At 36.1% G+C, this 15,000-nt stretch overlaps 2 protein-coding genes across 2 annotated transcripts in view; one reads left to right on the forward strand and one right to left on the reverse strand.

Moving 5' to 3' along the window:
- rerg (RAS-like, estrogen-regulated, growth inhibitor) overlaps nucleotides 1-5,855 on the forward strand; it is a 72,643-nt gene extending 66,788 nt beyond the window's left edge. Inside the window, exons 4-5 of the mRNA XM_061914035.1 lie at nucleotides 193-266; nucleotides 5,206-5,855. Coding sequence (XP_061770019.1) covers nucleotides 193-266; nucleotides 5,206-5,616 — 485 coding nt within the window. The 3' untranslated portion in view covers nucleotides 5,617-5,855. The remainder of the gene's footprint in view (nucleotides 1-192; nucleotides 267-5,205) is intronic.
- Nucleotides 1-15,000, reverse strand: part of plxnc1 (plexin C1) — a 201,645-nt gene that overhangs the window by 156,873 nt on the left and 29,772 nt on the right. The gene's annotated exons all lie outside the window — the stretch shown is intronic.

The following is a 15,000-nucleotide window of genomic DNA, read 5'->3' on the forward strand; positions in this document are numbered from 1 at the left end:
TTAACTGGCATGACCACCAGGTGATTGCAGCAACAACACAAAGCCAGCATAGCCGACAACCAATGTTGCACCACTCCGTGTGAATTCCCCATCCCTTTTTAAATGTTCCAAATATGCCATTCTAGCTGATCTTGCATAAATATTCCTTTCAAAACACTACCCGGACTATGTGCTGCTCTTTGTGCCACGCAGAATCCACCTATCGCCATCAAGCCAGTATTGACGATGAGCTTGTCGCCATGGAGATACTGGACACAGCCGGCCAGGTGAGATCATCTCTCTACATCGGGGTCATGACTTTCTAACAAGGGCGTGGGGCGTTTTCAAATACTTTTTAAAATATCTGACAACCTGATTGCGGCAAAATGTTTCGTCTTTTGTGAGTACGTCATCAGAGTCAATCAAGCACAGCATTCAGTTATAAGACCCAATCCAAACAACTTTCCCCACTCATGGTGCAAAAAAACCAAGACAGAAAGTTGACACACATTGTCAAACATAACTCACTGAACTTTGTGGATATTATTAAACAAATTTCCATGCATTGTAGATAATTTAAAATGACACCCATCTAAATGCTCTACAAAGCATGATGGGAAAAAAATGCAAAGACATTAAACATGGGATGTTTTAGTGAGTAAAAATTGTTGTTAAATTTTAAAACCTACAAACGTGGCTTGGAGTGACGAATGAAGATACCATACGAGTAGAACGCTGTGGACGGCTAGAAGACGGAACGGCACTTCTACTTCCGGTTCAAAGCGGCACTTGCAGTGAGCTAACTTGTCTAAAAAGACAGAAAATATATATAAAAAATCCAAACATTGTGTAAATATCTTGATAAATATGAGATTATTATGTAAGTAAAGAAGATTAGGCAGCATCTCACACATTCTCATACAATGGCACTTCTGCTTCCGGTTCAAAGCACTAAACTGCAGGAACCCGCCTAATAGATGGCGCCATAGCACAAACAATAACATCGCATTTAGAATATAATATAATGGACTTTATTGTCATTATATTTGCATATAACGAGATGAAAGACTCCAACTTAAAGTGCGATTGTGGGAACAAATATGGAGTAAAATGAATAAGAAGTAAAGAAGGAAAAAATTATTGAAATAAACAGACTATCCAATAAAAATAATAGGCAATCCTGTACAGTATACAAAACAAAAATTTAAAGGTCTTTGCATGTGTTTGATGAAAACTTTGCTTTAAGGCCGCCAGCGAATAGAAATCCATAAGTTAGGCGCACCGTTTTATGAGCCGCAGGGTTCAAAGCGGAGGAAAATAGAAAGGGCTTATATTCCAGAATTTATGGTGCATACCCTTTTACTGTAGATGAATCTCTGCTACCTGACGACTAATAATCGGTATGAATAATTGTTACCATTACACCACATCAAACATGGGACGCTTTAATAAGTAAGAATTGTTTTAGATATATTGTAAAACTTACAAACGCTACTCGGAGTGACGAATACGAGTAGAAATGCTATGGACAGCGTGTCTTTACATGTGTTTGACGAAAAATATTTGCTTCAAAGCCGCTAGCGAATAAAAATCCATAAGTTATTAATGCTATGGACGACTAAAAGACGGAACGGCACTTCTACTTCCGGTTCAAAGCACTAAACTGCTGGAACCCGCCTAAAAAATGGCGTCATAGTACAAACAATAACACCGCATTTAAATTTTTGATGAAATGTTTGATGAAATTTATTTGCTTTAAAGCCGCAAGCAAATAAAAATCCATAAGTTAGCCGCACCGTTTTATAAGCCACAGGATTCAAAGCGTAAGAAAAATAGAAGCAGCTTGTATTATGGAATTTACGGTGCATACCTTTTTCTGTAAAAGAATCTCTGCTTCCTGACGACTAATAATCGATATGACTAATAATTATTACACAGACATCACACATGGGATGCTTTAATCAGTAAGAATTGTTTTAGTTATATTGTAAAACTTACAAACGCTGCTTGGAGTGACAAAAACGAGTAGAAACGCTAGGGACGGCGTGTCTTTGCATGTGTTTGCTGAAAACTATTTGCTTTATGGCCGCCAGCGAATAAAAATTCATAAGTTAGAAACGCTATGGACGACTAAAAGACAGAACGGCACTTCTACTTCCGGTTCAAAGCACTAAACTGCAGGAACCCGCCTAAAAGATGGCGCCATAGCACAAACAATAACACCGCATTTTAATGTTTGATGAAATGTTTGGTGAAAACTATTTGCTTTAAAGCCGTCAGCGAATAAAAGTCCATAAATTACCCTCACCGTTTTATAAGCCACAGGGTTCAAAGCATAGGAAAAATAGAAGCGTCTTGTATTATGGAATTTACGGTGCATCCCTTTTTACTGTAAATTAATCTCTGCTTCCTGACGACTAATAATCGGCATGACTAATAATAATTATTACACAGACATCACACATGGGATGCTTTAGTAAGTAAGAATTATTTTAGTATATTGTAAAACTTACAAACGCTGCTCGGAGTGACGAATACGAGTAGAAATGCTATGGACGGCGTATCTTTGCATGTGTTTGATGAAAATGATTGGCTTTAAGGCCGCCAGCGAATAAAAATCCATAAGTTAGAAACGCTATGGACGCCTACAAGACGGTACGGCACTTTTGCTTCCGGTTCAAAGCACTAAACTGCAGGAACCCGCCTAAAATATGGCGCCATAGCACAAACAATAACACTGCATTTAAATGTTTGATAAAAAAATATTTGCTTTAAGGCTGCCAGCGAAAAAAAATCCATAAGTTAGCCGCACCGTTTTATAAGCCACAGGGTTCAAAGCGTAGGAATAATAGAAGCGGCTTGTATTATGGAATTTACGGTGCATACCTTTTTACTGTAAATGAATCTCTGCTTCTTGACGACTAATAATCGGTATGACTAATAATAATTATTACACAGACATCACACATGGGATGCTTTGGTAAGTAAGAATTATTTTAGTTATATTGTAAAACTTACAAACGCTGCTTGGAGTGATGAAAACGAGTAGAAATGCTATGGACGGCGTGTCTTTGCATGTGTTTGATGAAAATGATTTGCTCTAAGGCCGCCAGCGAATAAAAATCCATATTTTAGAAACGTTATGGAGGACTAAAAGACAGAACGGCACTTCTAACTCCGGTTCAAAGCACTAAACTGCAGGAACCCGCCTAAAAAATGGCGCCATAGTACAAACAATAACACCGCATTTAAATGTTTGATGAAAACTATTTGCTTTAAGCCCGCCAGCGAATAAAAATCCATAAGTTAGCCGCACCGTTTTATAAGCCACAGGGTTCAAAGCGTAAGAAAAATAGAAGCAGCTTGTATCATGGAATTTACGGTACATACCTTTTTCTGTAAAATAATCTCTGCTTCCTGACGACTAATAATCGGCATTACTAATAATATTTATTACACAGACATCACACATGGGATGCTTTAGTAAGTAAGAATTATTTTAGTTATATTGTAAAACTTACCAACGCTGCTTGGAGTGACAAAAACGAGTAGAAACGCTAAAGACGGCGTGTCTTTGCATGTGTTTGCCGAAAACTATTTGCTTTAAGGCCGCCAGCGAATAAAAATTCATAAGTTAGAAACGCTATGGACGACTAAAAGACAGAACGGCACTTGTACTTCCGGTTCAAAGCACTAAAATGCAGGAACCCGCCTAAAAGATGGCGCCATAGCACAAACAATAACACCGCATTTTAATGTTTGATGAAATTTTTGATGAAAACTATTTGTTTTAAAGCCGCCAGCGAATAAAAGTCCATAAATTACCCGCACCGTTTTATAAGCCACAGGGTTCAAAGCGTAGGAAAAATAGAAGCGGCTTGTATTATGGAATTTACGGTGCATCCCTTTTTACTGTAAATTAATCTCTGCTTCCTGACGACTAATAATCGGCATGACTAATAATAATTATTACACAGACATCACACATGGGATGCTTTAGTAAGTAAGAATTATTTGAGTTATATTGTAAAACTTACAAACGCTGCTCGGAGTGACGAATACGAGTAGAAATGCTATGGACGGCGTGTCTTTGCATGTGTTTGATGAAAACGATTTGATTTAAGGCCGCCATCGGATAAAAATCCATAAGCTAGAAACGCTATGGATGACTAAAAGACAGAACGGCACTTCTACTTCCGGTTCAAAGCACTAAACTGCAGGAACCCGCCTAAAAGATGGCGCCATAGCACAAACAATAACACCGCATTTTAATGTTTGATGAAATGTTTGATGAAAACTATTTGCTTTAAAGCCGTCAGCGAATAAAAGTCCATAAATTACCCGCACCGTTTTATAAGCCACAGGGTTTAAAGCATAGGAAAAATAGAAGCGGCTTGTATTATGGAATTTACGGTGCATCCCTTTTTACTGTAAATTAATCTCTGCTTCCTGACAACTAATAATCGGTATGAGTAATAATAATTATTACACAGACATCACACATGGGACGCTTTAGTAAGTAAGAATTATTTTAGTTATATTTTAAAACTTACAAACGCTGCTTGGAGTGACAAAAACGAGTAGAACCGCTATGGACGGTTAGCTCGGTTGGTAGAGCGGCCGGGCCAGCAACTTAAGGGTTGCAGGTTCGGTCCCCACTTCCACCATCCTAGTCACTGCCGTTGTGTCCTTGGGCAAGACACTTTACCCACATGCTCCCAGTGCCATCCACACTGGTTTAAATGTAAAAATTAGATATTGGCTTTCACTATGTTAAGCGCTTTGAGTCACTAGAGAAAAAGTGCTATATAAATATAATTCACTTCACTTAGTGATATTGTAAAACCTACAAACGCTGCTTGGAGTGACGAAAACGAGTAGAAACGCTATGGACGGCGTGTCTTTGCATGTGTTTGCCGAAAATGATTTGCTTTAAGGCCGCCAGCGGATAAAAATCCATAAGTTAGAAACACTACGGACGACTAAAAGACAGAACGGCACTTCTACTTCCGGTTCAAAGCACTGAACTGCAGGAACCCGCCTAAAAGGTGGCCCCATAGCACAAATAATAACACCGCATTTAAATGTCTTTGTGTTTCATGAAAACTATTTGTTTTCAGCAAATACAAATTCATAAGTCAGGTGCACAGTTTTATGAGCCGCAGGGTAAAAGCGTCGGAAAATAAACTTGACTTTCCTTTGCATTTTTTTGACGGTGTCCTGTAGGAGGACCACCAGCAGAGGGAAGGCCACGTGCGCTGGGGCGACGGCTTCGTCATCGTCTACGACATCACCGATCGCGGCAGCTTCCAGGATGTGGCGCCGCTCCGGACTCTCCTGGAGGAGGTCAAGAAGCCCAAGAACGCGCCCCTGGTGCTGGTGGGCAACAAGTCGGACCTGGAGCACGCCCGGCAGGTGAGCACCGAGGAGGGCGAGCGCCTGGCGGCCGAGATGGCGTGCGCCTTCTACGAGTGCTCGGCGTGCGCCGACCAGGGCGGCGGCGTGGCCGAGGCCTTCCACGAGCTGTGCCGCGAGGTGAGGCGGCGCAAGGCGGTGCAGGGCAAGGCCAGGCGGCGCAGTTCCACCACGCACGTCAAGCAGGCCATCAACAAGATGCTGACCAAGATCAGCAGCTAGGGGGCGCTCTCCGCCACTTCTCACGTACAGCTTGTGTCATCTTTTTTTTTATCCTGGGGACACAAACTGCCAGCCTTCTCCTGGTGAATAATCTTCCTGGATTTTTTTCCTGGAAGCGGGCGACATGTGACATCTTTCACCCGTCTCCATTTGACCCAATTAATGGGTCGCCCGGACATCATTGGGATGGAGCGTTCATGACAACAAACATCATGTGTATCATGTTTTATAAGTGTGTGTGTGTGGGGGGGGGGGGGGGGGGGGGGGGGCGTGGGTGTGTGTGTGTGTGTGTGTGTGTGTGTGTAAACCATTTTTTGGTATTTTTCCATTTCCAAAACAAAAACAATGTATTTCCTACGCTTTGAAACCTGCGGCTTATAAAACGGTGCAGATATCGATTTTTTTTTCAAATAGTTAAAACTCCCCTCACCCCCAAAAAACGTGTTATTTGTGCTATGGCGCCATTTTTGGACTAGTTGGTAGTACGTCTCCATTTGACTCAATAAATGGGTTGCTAGGACATCATTGGGATGGAGCGTTCATGACAACGAACACATATGTATCATGTAATAGACTTTATAAATGTGTGTGTGTGTGTGCGTGTGTGTGTGTGTGTGTCGAGTAAACCATTTCAAAACATTTTTTGGTATTTTTCCATTTCCAAAACAAATAGAATCTATTTCCAACGCTTTGAACCCTGTGGCTTATAAAACGGTAGAGATATCGATTTTTTTTTTTAATTGTTAAAATCCCCCCACCCCTCCAAAAAATGTGTTATGTTTTGTGCTATGGCGCCATCTTTTGGACGAGTTGGTATTAAGTCTTCATTTGACCCAATAAATGGGTCGTCAGGACATCATTGTGATGGAGCATTCATGTCAAAAAACACCAAGATTGGTGGTTTGCTGTCTGTATCAGATGTGTGTGTGTGTGTGTGTGTGTGTGTGTGTGTGTGTGTGTGTGTGTGTGTGTGTGTGTGTGTGTGTGTGTGTGTGTGTGTGTGTGTGTGTGTGTGAAAAATAAAAGCATTCATTACGTAATATTTTTTTGGTATTTTTCAATTCCAAAACCAATCAAATGTATTTCCTACGCTTTGATCCATGCGGCTTATACATCGGTGCGACTAACTTATAAATGTATTTTTTTTCCGCCGACGCCCATAATGCAATTTGTTAAAAAAAAGAAAAAAAAATGCTTTTTTGCTATGGCACCATCTTTTGGACGAGTTGGTATTACGTCTCCATTTGACTCAATAAATGGGTTGCTAGGACATCATTGGGATGGAGCATTCATGACAACAAACAGCATATGTATCATGTAATAGACTTTATAAATGTGTGTGTGTGTCGAGTAAACCATTTCAAAACATTTTTTGGTATTTTTCCATTTCCAAAACAAATAGAATCTATTTCCAACGCTTTGAATCCTGTGGCTTATAAAACGGTGGAGATATCGATTTTTTTTTTTTTTAAATTGTTAAAACCCCCCCACACCCCCAAAAAACGTGTTATGTTTTGTGCTATGGCGCCATCTTTTGGACGAGTTGGTATTAAGTCTTCATTTGACCCAATAAATGGGTCGTCAGGACATCATTGTGATGGAGCATTCATGTCAAAAAACACCAAGATTGGTGGTTTGCTGTCTGTATCAGATCTGTGTGTGTCTGTGTGTGTGTGTGTGTGTGTGTGTGTGTGTGTTTGAGAAAAATAAAAGCATTCATTACAAAATATTTTTTGGTATTTTTCAATTCCAAAACCAATAAAATGTATTTCCTACGCTTTGATCCATGCGGCTTATACATCGGTGCGACTAATTTATAAATGTATTTTTTTCCCGCCGACACCCATAATGCAAATAGTTTTAAAAGAAAAAAAAAAAAAAAACTTGTTTGCTATGGCGCCATCTTTTGGACAAGTTGGTATTACGTCTCCATTTGACCCAATAAATGGGTCACCAGGACATCATTGTGATGGAGCATTCATGTAAAAAAACACCGAGATTGGTGGTTTGCTGTCCATATCAGATCTGTATGGGGTGTGTGTGTGTGTGTGTGTGTGTGTGTGTGTGTGTGTGTGTGTGTGTGTCGAATAAACCATTTCAAAGCATTTTTTGGTATTTTTCCATTTCCAAAACAAATACGATGTATTTCCTACGCTTTGAGCCCTGCGGCTTATAAAACGGTGTGGATATCGATTTTTTTTTTCAAATAGTTAAAACCCCCCTCACCCCCCAAAAAACGTGTTATTTGTGCTATGGCGCCATTTTTGGGTTGCCAGGACATCATTAGGATGGAGCGTTCATGACAACAAACATATGTATCATGTAATAAGCTTTATAAATGTGTGTGTGTGTGTGTGTGTGTGTGTGTGTGTGTGTGTGTGTGTGTGTGTGTGTGTGTGTGTGTGTGAGTGTGTGAGTGCGCGTGCATGGAGTTAACCATTTCAAAGCATTTTTTGGTATTTTTCCATTTCCAAAACCATTACAATGTATTTCCAATGCTTTGAACCCTCCGGCTTATAAAACGGTGCAGATATCGATTTTTTATTTAGTCGTTAACCCCCCCCCCCACCAAAAAAAAACGTGTTATTTGTGCTATGGCGCCATCTTTTGGACAAGTTGGTATTAAGTCTTCATTTGACCCAATAAATGGGTCGCCAGGACATCATTGTGATGGAGCATTCATGTCAAAAAACACCAAGATTGGTGGTTTGCTGTCCGTATCAGATCTGTTTGGAGTGTGTGTGTGTGTGTGTGTGTGTGTGTGTGTGTGTGAGAGTAAATCATTTCAAAGCATTTTTTGGTATTTTTCCATTTCCAAAACAAAAACAATGTATTTTGTACGCTTTGAACCCTGTGGCTTATAAAACGGTGTGGATATCGATTTTTTTTTTTCAAATAGTTAAACCCCCCCCCACCCCCAAAAAACGTGTTATTTGTGCTATGGCGCCATTTTTGGACTAGTTGGTATTAAGTCTTCATTTCACTCAATAAATGGTGCCAGGACATCATTGGGATGGAGCATTCATGACAACAAACAGCATATGTATCATGTAATAGACTTTATAAAAGTGTGTGTGTGTGTGAGAGGGAGAGTAAACCATTTCAAAGCATTTTTTGGTATTTTTCTATTTCCAAAACCAATACAATGTATTTCCAACGCTTTGAACCGTGCGGCTTGTAAATCAATCAATCAATCAATGTTTATTTATATAGCCCCAAATCACAAATGTCTCAAAGGACTGCACAAATCATTACGACTACAACATCCTCGGAAGAGGATGGAGATATCGTTTTTTTTTTTTTAATCGTTAAAACCCCCCCTCCCCCCCAAAAAACATGTTATTTGTGCTATGGCGCCATCTTTTGGACGAGTTGGTATTAAGTCTTCATTTGACCCAATAAATGGGTCGTCAGGACATCATTGTGATGGAGCATTCATGTCAAAAAACACCAAGATTGGTGGTTTGCTGTCTGTATCAGATGTGTGTGTGTGTGTGTGTGTGTGTGTGTGTGTGTGTGTGTGTGTGTGTGTGTGTGTGTGTGTGTGTGTGTGTGTGTGTGTGTGTGTGTGTGTGTGTGTGTGTGTGTGTGTGTGTGTGTGTGTGTGTGTGTGTGTGTGTGTGTGTGTGTGTGAAAAATAAAAGCATTCATTACAAAATATTTTTGGGTATTTTTCAATTCCAAAACCAATAAAATGTATTTACTACGCTTTGATCCATGCGGCTTATACATCGGTGCGGATAATTTATAAATGTATTTTTTTTCCACCGACGCTCATAATGCAAATAGTTAAAAAAAAAAAAAATCTTGTTTGCTATGGCGCTATCTTTTGGACGACTTGGTATTACGTCTCCACTTGACCCAATACATGGGTCGCCAGGATATCATTGTGATGGAGCATTCATGTCAAAAACACAGAGATTGGTGGTTTGCTGTCCATATCAGATCTGTATGGTGTGTGTGTGTGTGTGTGTGTGTGTCGTGTGTGTGTGTGTGTGTGTGTGTGTGAAGTAAACCAGGGGTGAAAAATGAAAGCATTCGAGGGTAATTTTGATATTTTTCCTTTCCAAAACCAATACAATGTATTTCCTATACTTTGAACCCTGCAGCTTATAAAACGGTGCGGCTAATTTGAGATTTTTTTTTCCAAAGAGATAAAAAACAAAAACGTGTTATTTGTGCTACGGCGCCATTTTTTGGACGAGTTGGTATTAAGTCTTCATTTGATCCAATAAATGGGTCACCAGGACATCATTGTGATGGAGCATTCATGTCAAAAAACACCAAGATTGGTGGTTTGCTGTCCGTATCAGATCTGTTTGGAGTGTGTGTGTGTGTGTGTGTGTGTGTGTGTGTGTGTGTGTGTGTGTGTGTGTGTGTGTGTGTGTGTGTGTGTGTGAAAAATAAAAGCATTGATAACAAAATATTTTTTGGTATTTTTCAATTCCAAAACCAATCAAATGTATTTCCTACGCTTTGATCCATGCGGCTTATACATCGGTGCGACTAATTTATAAATTTGTTTTTTTTCCGCCGACGCCCATAAAGCAAATGGTTTAAAAAAAAAAAAAAAAAAAAAAAAAAGCTTGTTTGTTATGGCGCCATCTTTTGGACAAGTTGGTATTACGTCTCCACTTGACCCAATAAATGAGTCGCCAGGACATCATTGTGATGGAGCATTCATGTAAAAAAACACAGAGATTGGTGGTTTGCTCTCTGTATCATATCTGTATGGGGGGTGTGTGTGTGTGTGTGTGTGTGTGTGTGTGTGTGTGTGTGTGTGTGTGTGTGTGTGCGTGTGTGTGTCTGTGTGTGTGTGTATGTGTGTGTGTGTGTGTGTGTGCGTGCGTGCGTGTCGGGTAAACCAGGGGTGAAAAATGAAAGCATTAATTTCAAAGCATTTTTTGGTATTTTTCATTTCCTAAACCAATATAAGGTATTTCCTACGCTTTGCTCCATGCGGCTCGTAAAAAGGTGCGGGTAATTTATTGTTGTCTTTTTTTTCGCCGATGGCCATAATGCAGATAATGTAAAAAAAACACACACAAAAAAAAAATTGTACAAAAAAGCATTATAAAGACATGCACGCTTATTTATTCTTTACAATAAAAAAAAAAAAAAATACTTGAACATTGATTTAAATTGTCAGGAAAGAAGAGGAAGGAATTTAAAAGGTAAAAAGGTATATGAGTTTAAAAATCCTAAAATAATTTTTAAAGGTTGTATTTTTTTCTCCAAAATTGTCTTTCTGAAAGTTATAAGAAGCAAAGTAAAAAAAATAAATGAATTTATTTAAACAAGTGAAAACCAAGTCTTTAAAATATTTTCGTGGATTTTCAAATTCTATTTGAGTTTTGTCTCTCTTAGAATTAAAAATGTCGAGCAAAGCGAGACCAGCTTGCTAGTAAATAAATAAAATTAGAAAAATAGAGGCAGCTCACTGGTAAGTGCTGCTATTTGAGCTATTTTTAGAACAGGCCAGCGGGCGACTCCTCTGGTCCTTACGGGCTACCTGATGCCCGCGGGCACCGCGTTGGTGACCCCTGCTCTATATCTACTTCAGATTTGTCAATTTTAAGTTTTGATTATTATTTTTAATGTGTTTGTTTGTTTTATGCCCTTTTTGTCAAAGAAAACACAAAATATGCAATATTTCCCCCTCCAAAAAATATTTCAAAGTGTAATATTTGATGTGAAGTAATTGGAGCCTTAAATATGTCAATAATTCATGACTATGATTTTGATGCATTATTGTTTTTTGAGCAATGACAGTATAAAAAAAAAAAATCCCAGTAAAATGATTGGGGACCCAAAAGGTCCCCGCACAAAAAAGCATGAAAAAATAAAGTTAAAGTTACTTTCAACACTTAAAATTGACGGATAAAGTTGATCTCGAGACTTAAGTTTTTATTTTTTTTTTAATGTCTTTTTTGTTTGTTGTATGCCTTTCTTGTCAAAGAAAACATAAAATATGCAATATTTTCCCCCAAAAAATATTTCAAAGTGTAATATTTGATGCAAAGTAATTGGAGCCTTAAATATGTCAATAATTCACAACAATATTGCTTTTATTAATTATTTTTTGAGCGATGATAGTTTAAAAAATGTTTTAAAAATCACTTATTTGTTTTTTGCTTTATTTGTCAAAGTAAACATTGTTTTTTTTATGCCAAAAACACAAAATATGCAATATTTCCCAAAGTAATTGGAGCATTAAATAAATAATAACATTATTTTTTGAGCAAAAAAATACAAATCCCAGTGGATCCAAAAGGCCTTACTCTTAAAAGTGTTTAAAAAAAGAAAGTATAAATCATGTGTTTTATTTACTTTGGATCTATCTATCGATTACCAGTTTTTTACTAGATTTTTGTTGGTTTTATGCCCTTTTTGTCGAAGAAAGCTTTGTTTTTTGTTTTTTTATGAGTAAACACAAAAAATGATGCATTTTATTTTATTTCCCCCCTACAAAATATGTCAAAGTGTAATATGTGATGTGAAGTAACTTGAGCATTTAATTTGTCAATAATTCACAACATTAATTTTAATAACTTTTTCAGCAATAATTGTAAAAGAAAGTCATGTTTATTTGTTTTGTGGCCATTGATTTTTTGATGCCAAAAGCACAAAATATGCAATATTTCCCAAAGTAATTGGAGCATTAAATAGATAAATAATTAATAACACTATTATTTTTGGAGCAAAAAAAACAAAAAACAAATCCAGGGGGATCCAAAAGGCCTTACTCATAAAAGTGTTAATAAAGTATAAAACATTTATTTTACTTTCTTTAGATCTATCCATCGATTACCACTTTATATTAGATTTGTTAGTTTTTTGCCCTTTTCGTCTTTATTATTATTATTTTTTTAATGATCAAACACACAAAATATGCAATATTTTCCCCCTACAAAATATTTCAAAGTAATTAGAGCCTTCAAAATGTCTATAATTCATTACATTGATTTTTTGAGCAATGATAGTTAAAATTTTTTCAAAATAAATATTTTCTTTTATGCCCTTTTTGTCAAAGTAAATATTGTTTTTTAATGCCAAAAACACAAAATATGCAATATTTTCCAAAGTAATTGGGGCATTAAATAGATAAGTAATTAATAACATTATTTTTCAAACCAAAAAATATAAGTGTTAAAAATAAAGTATAAATTATTTATTTTACTTACTTTAGATCAGGGGTCACCAACGCGGTGCCCGCGGGCACCAGGTAGCCCGTAAAGACCAGATGAGTCGCCCGCTGGCCTGTTCTAAAAAATAGCTCAAATAACAGCACTTACCAGTGAGCTGCATCTATTTGTTTTTATTGTATTTATTTACTAGCAAGTTGGTCTCGCTTTGCTCAACATTTTTAATTCTAAGAGAGACAAAACTCAAATAGAATTTGAAAATCCAAGAAAATATTTTAAAGACTTTGTCTTCACTTTTTAAATAAATTAATTTATTCTTTTACTTTGCTTCTTGTAAATTTCAGAAAGACAATTTTAGAGAACAAATACAACCTTAAAAATGATTTTAGGATTTTTAAACACATATCCCTTTTTACCTTTTAAATTCCTTCCTCTTCTTTCCTGACAATTGAAATCAATGTTCAAGTAAAGGTATTTTTTTATTGTAAAGAATAAATACATTTTAATTTTATTCTTCATTTTAGTTTCTGTTTTTTCGACGAAAAATATTTGAGAAATATTTCTTCAAATTTATTATGATTAAAATTCAAAAACATTATTCTGGAAAATGTAGAAAATCTGTAGAATCAAATTTAAATCTTATTACAAAGTCTTTTGAATTTCTTTTAAAATTTTTGTTCCGGAAAATCTAGAAAAAATAATGATTTGTCTTTGTTAGAAATATAGCTTGGTCCAATTTGTTATATATTCTAACAAAGTGCAGATTGGATTTTAACCTATTTTAAACATGTCATCAAAATTCTCAAATTAATCTTAATCAGGAAAAATTACTAATAATGTTCCATAAATTCTTTTTTTTTATTTTTTTCAAAAAGATTCAAATTAGCTAGTTTTTCCTCTTCTTTTGAATTTTAAAGAGTCGAAATTGAAGATAAACTATGTTTCAAAATTTAATTATTTTTTTCCTGTTTTCTCCTCTTTTAAACCATTCAATTAAGTTTTTATTTCATCATTTATTCTCTACAAAAAACCTTCCTAAAAGGAAAAAAAAATGTACGACGGAATGACAGACAGAAATACCCATTTTTTTTAATATATAGATTTATTTATTAAAGGTAAATTGAGCAAATTGGCTATTCTTGGCAATTTATTTAAATGTGTATCAAACTGGTAGCCCTTCGCATTAATCAGTACCCAAGAAGTAGTTCTTGGTTTCAAAAAAGGTTGGTGACCCCTGCTTTAGATCTATCCATCGATTACCACTTTTTTATTAGATTTTTGTTGGTTTTATGACCTTTTTGTCTTTGCTTTTTTAATGATAAACACAAAAAATACGCAATATTTCCCCGCAACAAATAATTCAAAGTGGAATATTTGATATGAAGTAACCTTGAATAAGTCAATAATTCATAAGAACATTGATTACATTCATTATTATTTTTTTGAGTAATGACAGTTAAAAAAATACAATCCCAGTAAAATTATTGGGGACCCAAAAGGGCCCCACTCAAAAAAGCATAAAAAAAAAAAAAAAAAAAAATCATGCATTTTTTTAGTTACTTCCAACACTTAAATCTCTAGATCTACTTCAGATATGTCGATTTTAAGTTTTTATTATGTTTTTTCAATGTGTTTTTGTTTGTTGTATGCCCTTTTTGTCAATAAAAACACAAAACATGCAATATTTTCCCCCAAAAATATTTCAAAGTGGAATATTTGATGTGAAGTAATTGCAGCCCTAATTATGTCAATAATTCATAACTTTGATTTTGATGCGTTACTTTTTTGAGCAATGACAGTTTAAAAATAATCCCACTAAAAGTATCGGGGACTCAAAAGAGCCCCCACACAAAAAAAAATTAAAAATAAGACATGCATTTTTTTTTTGTGTTTAAGTTACTCTCAACAATTAAGTCTCTAGATCAACTTCAGATCTGTCGATAAGTTTTTATTATTTTTTTTAAATGTATTTTTTGTTTGTTTTATGCTTTTTTTGTCAAACACACAAAATATGCAACATTTGAAGCCCTAAAAATGTCAATAATTCATAACATTTATTTTAATTCATTATTATTTTTTGAGCAATGATAAATAAATAAAAAAATCATACTTACTTGTTTTATGCCCTTTTCGTCAAAGTAAATATTATTTTTTAAAAACACAAAATATGCAATATTTCCCAGGGTAATTGGGGCATTTAATAGATAATTATTTTTTGAGCAAAAAAATTAAATCCCCA

Source organism: Nerophis ophidion, linkage group LG10 (genome assembly GCF_033978795.1).
Source record: "Nerophis ophidion isolate RoL-2023_Sa linkage group LG10, RoL_Noph_v1.0, whole genome shotgun sequence".
NCBI lineage: Eukaryota > Metazoa > Chordata > Actinopteri > Syngnathiformes > Syngnathidae > Nerophis > Nerophis ophidion.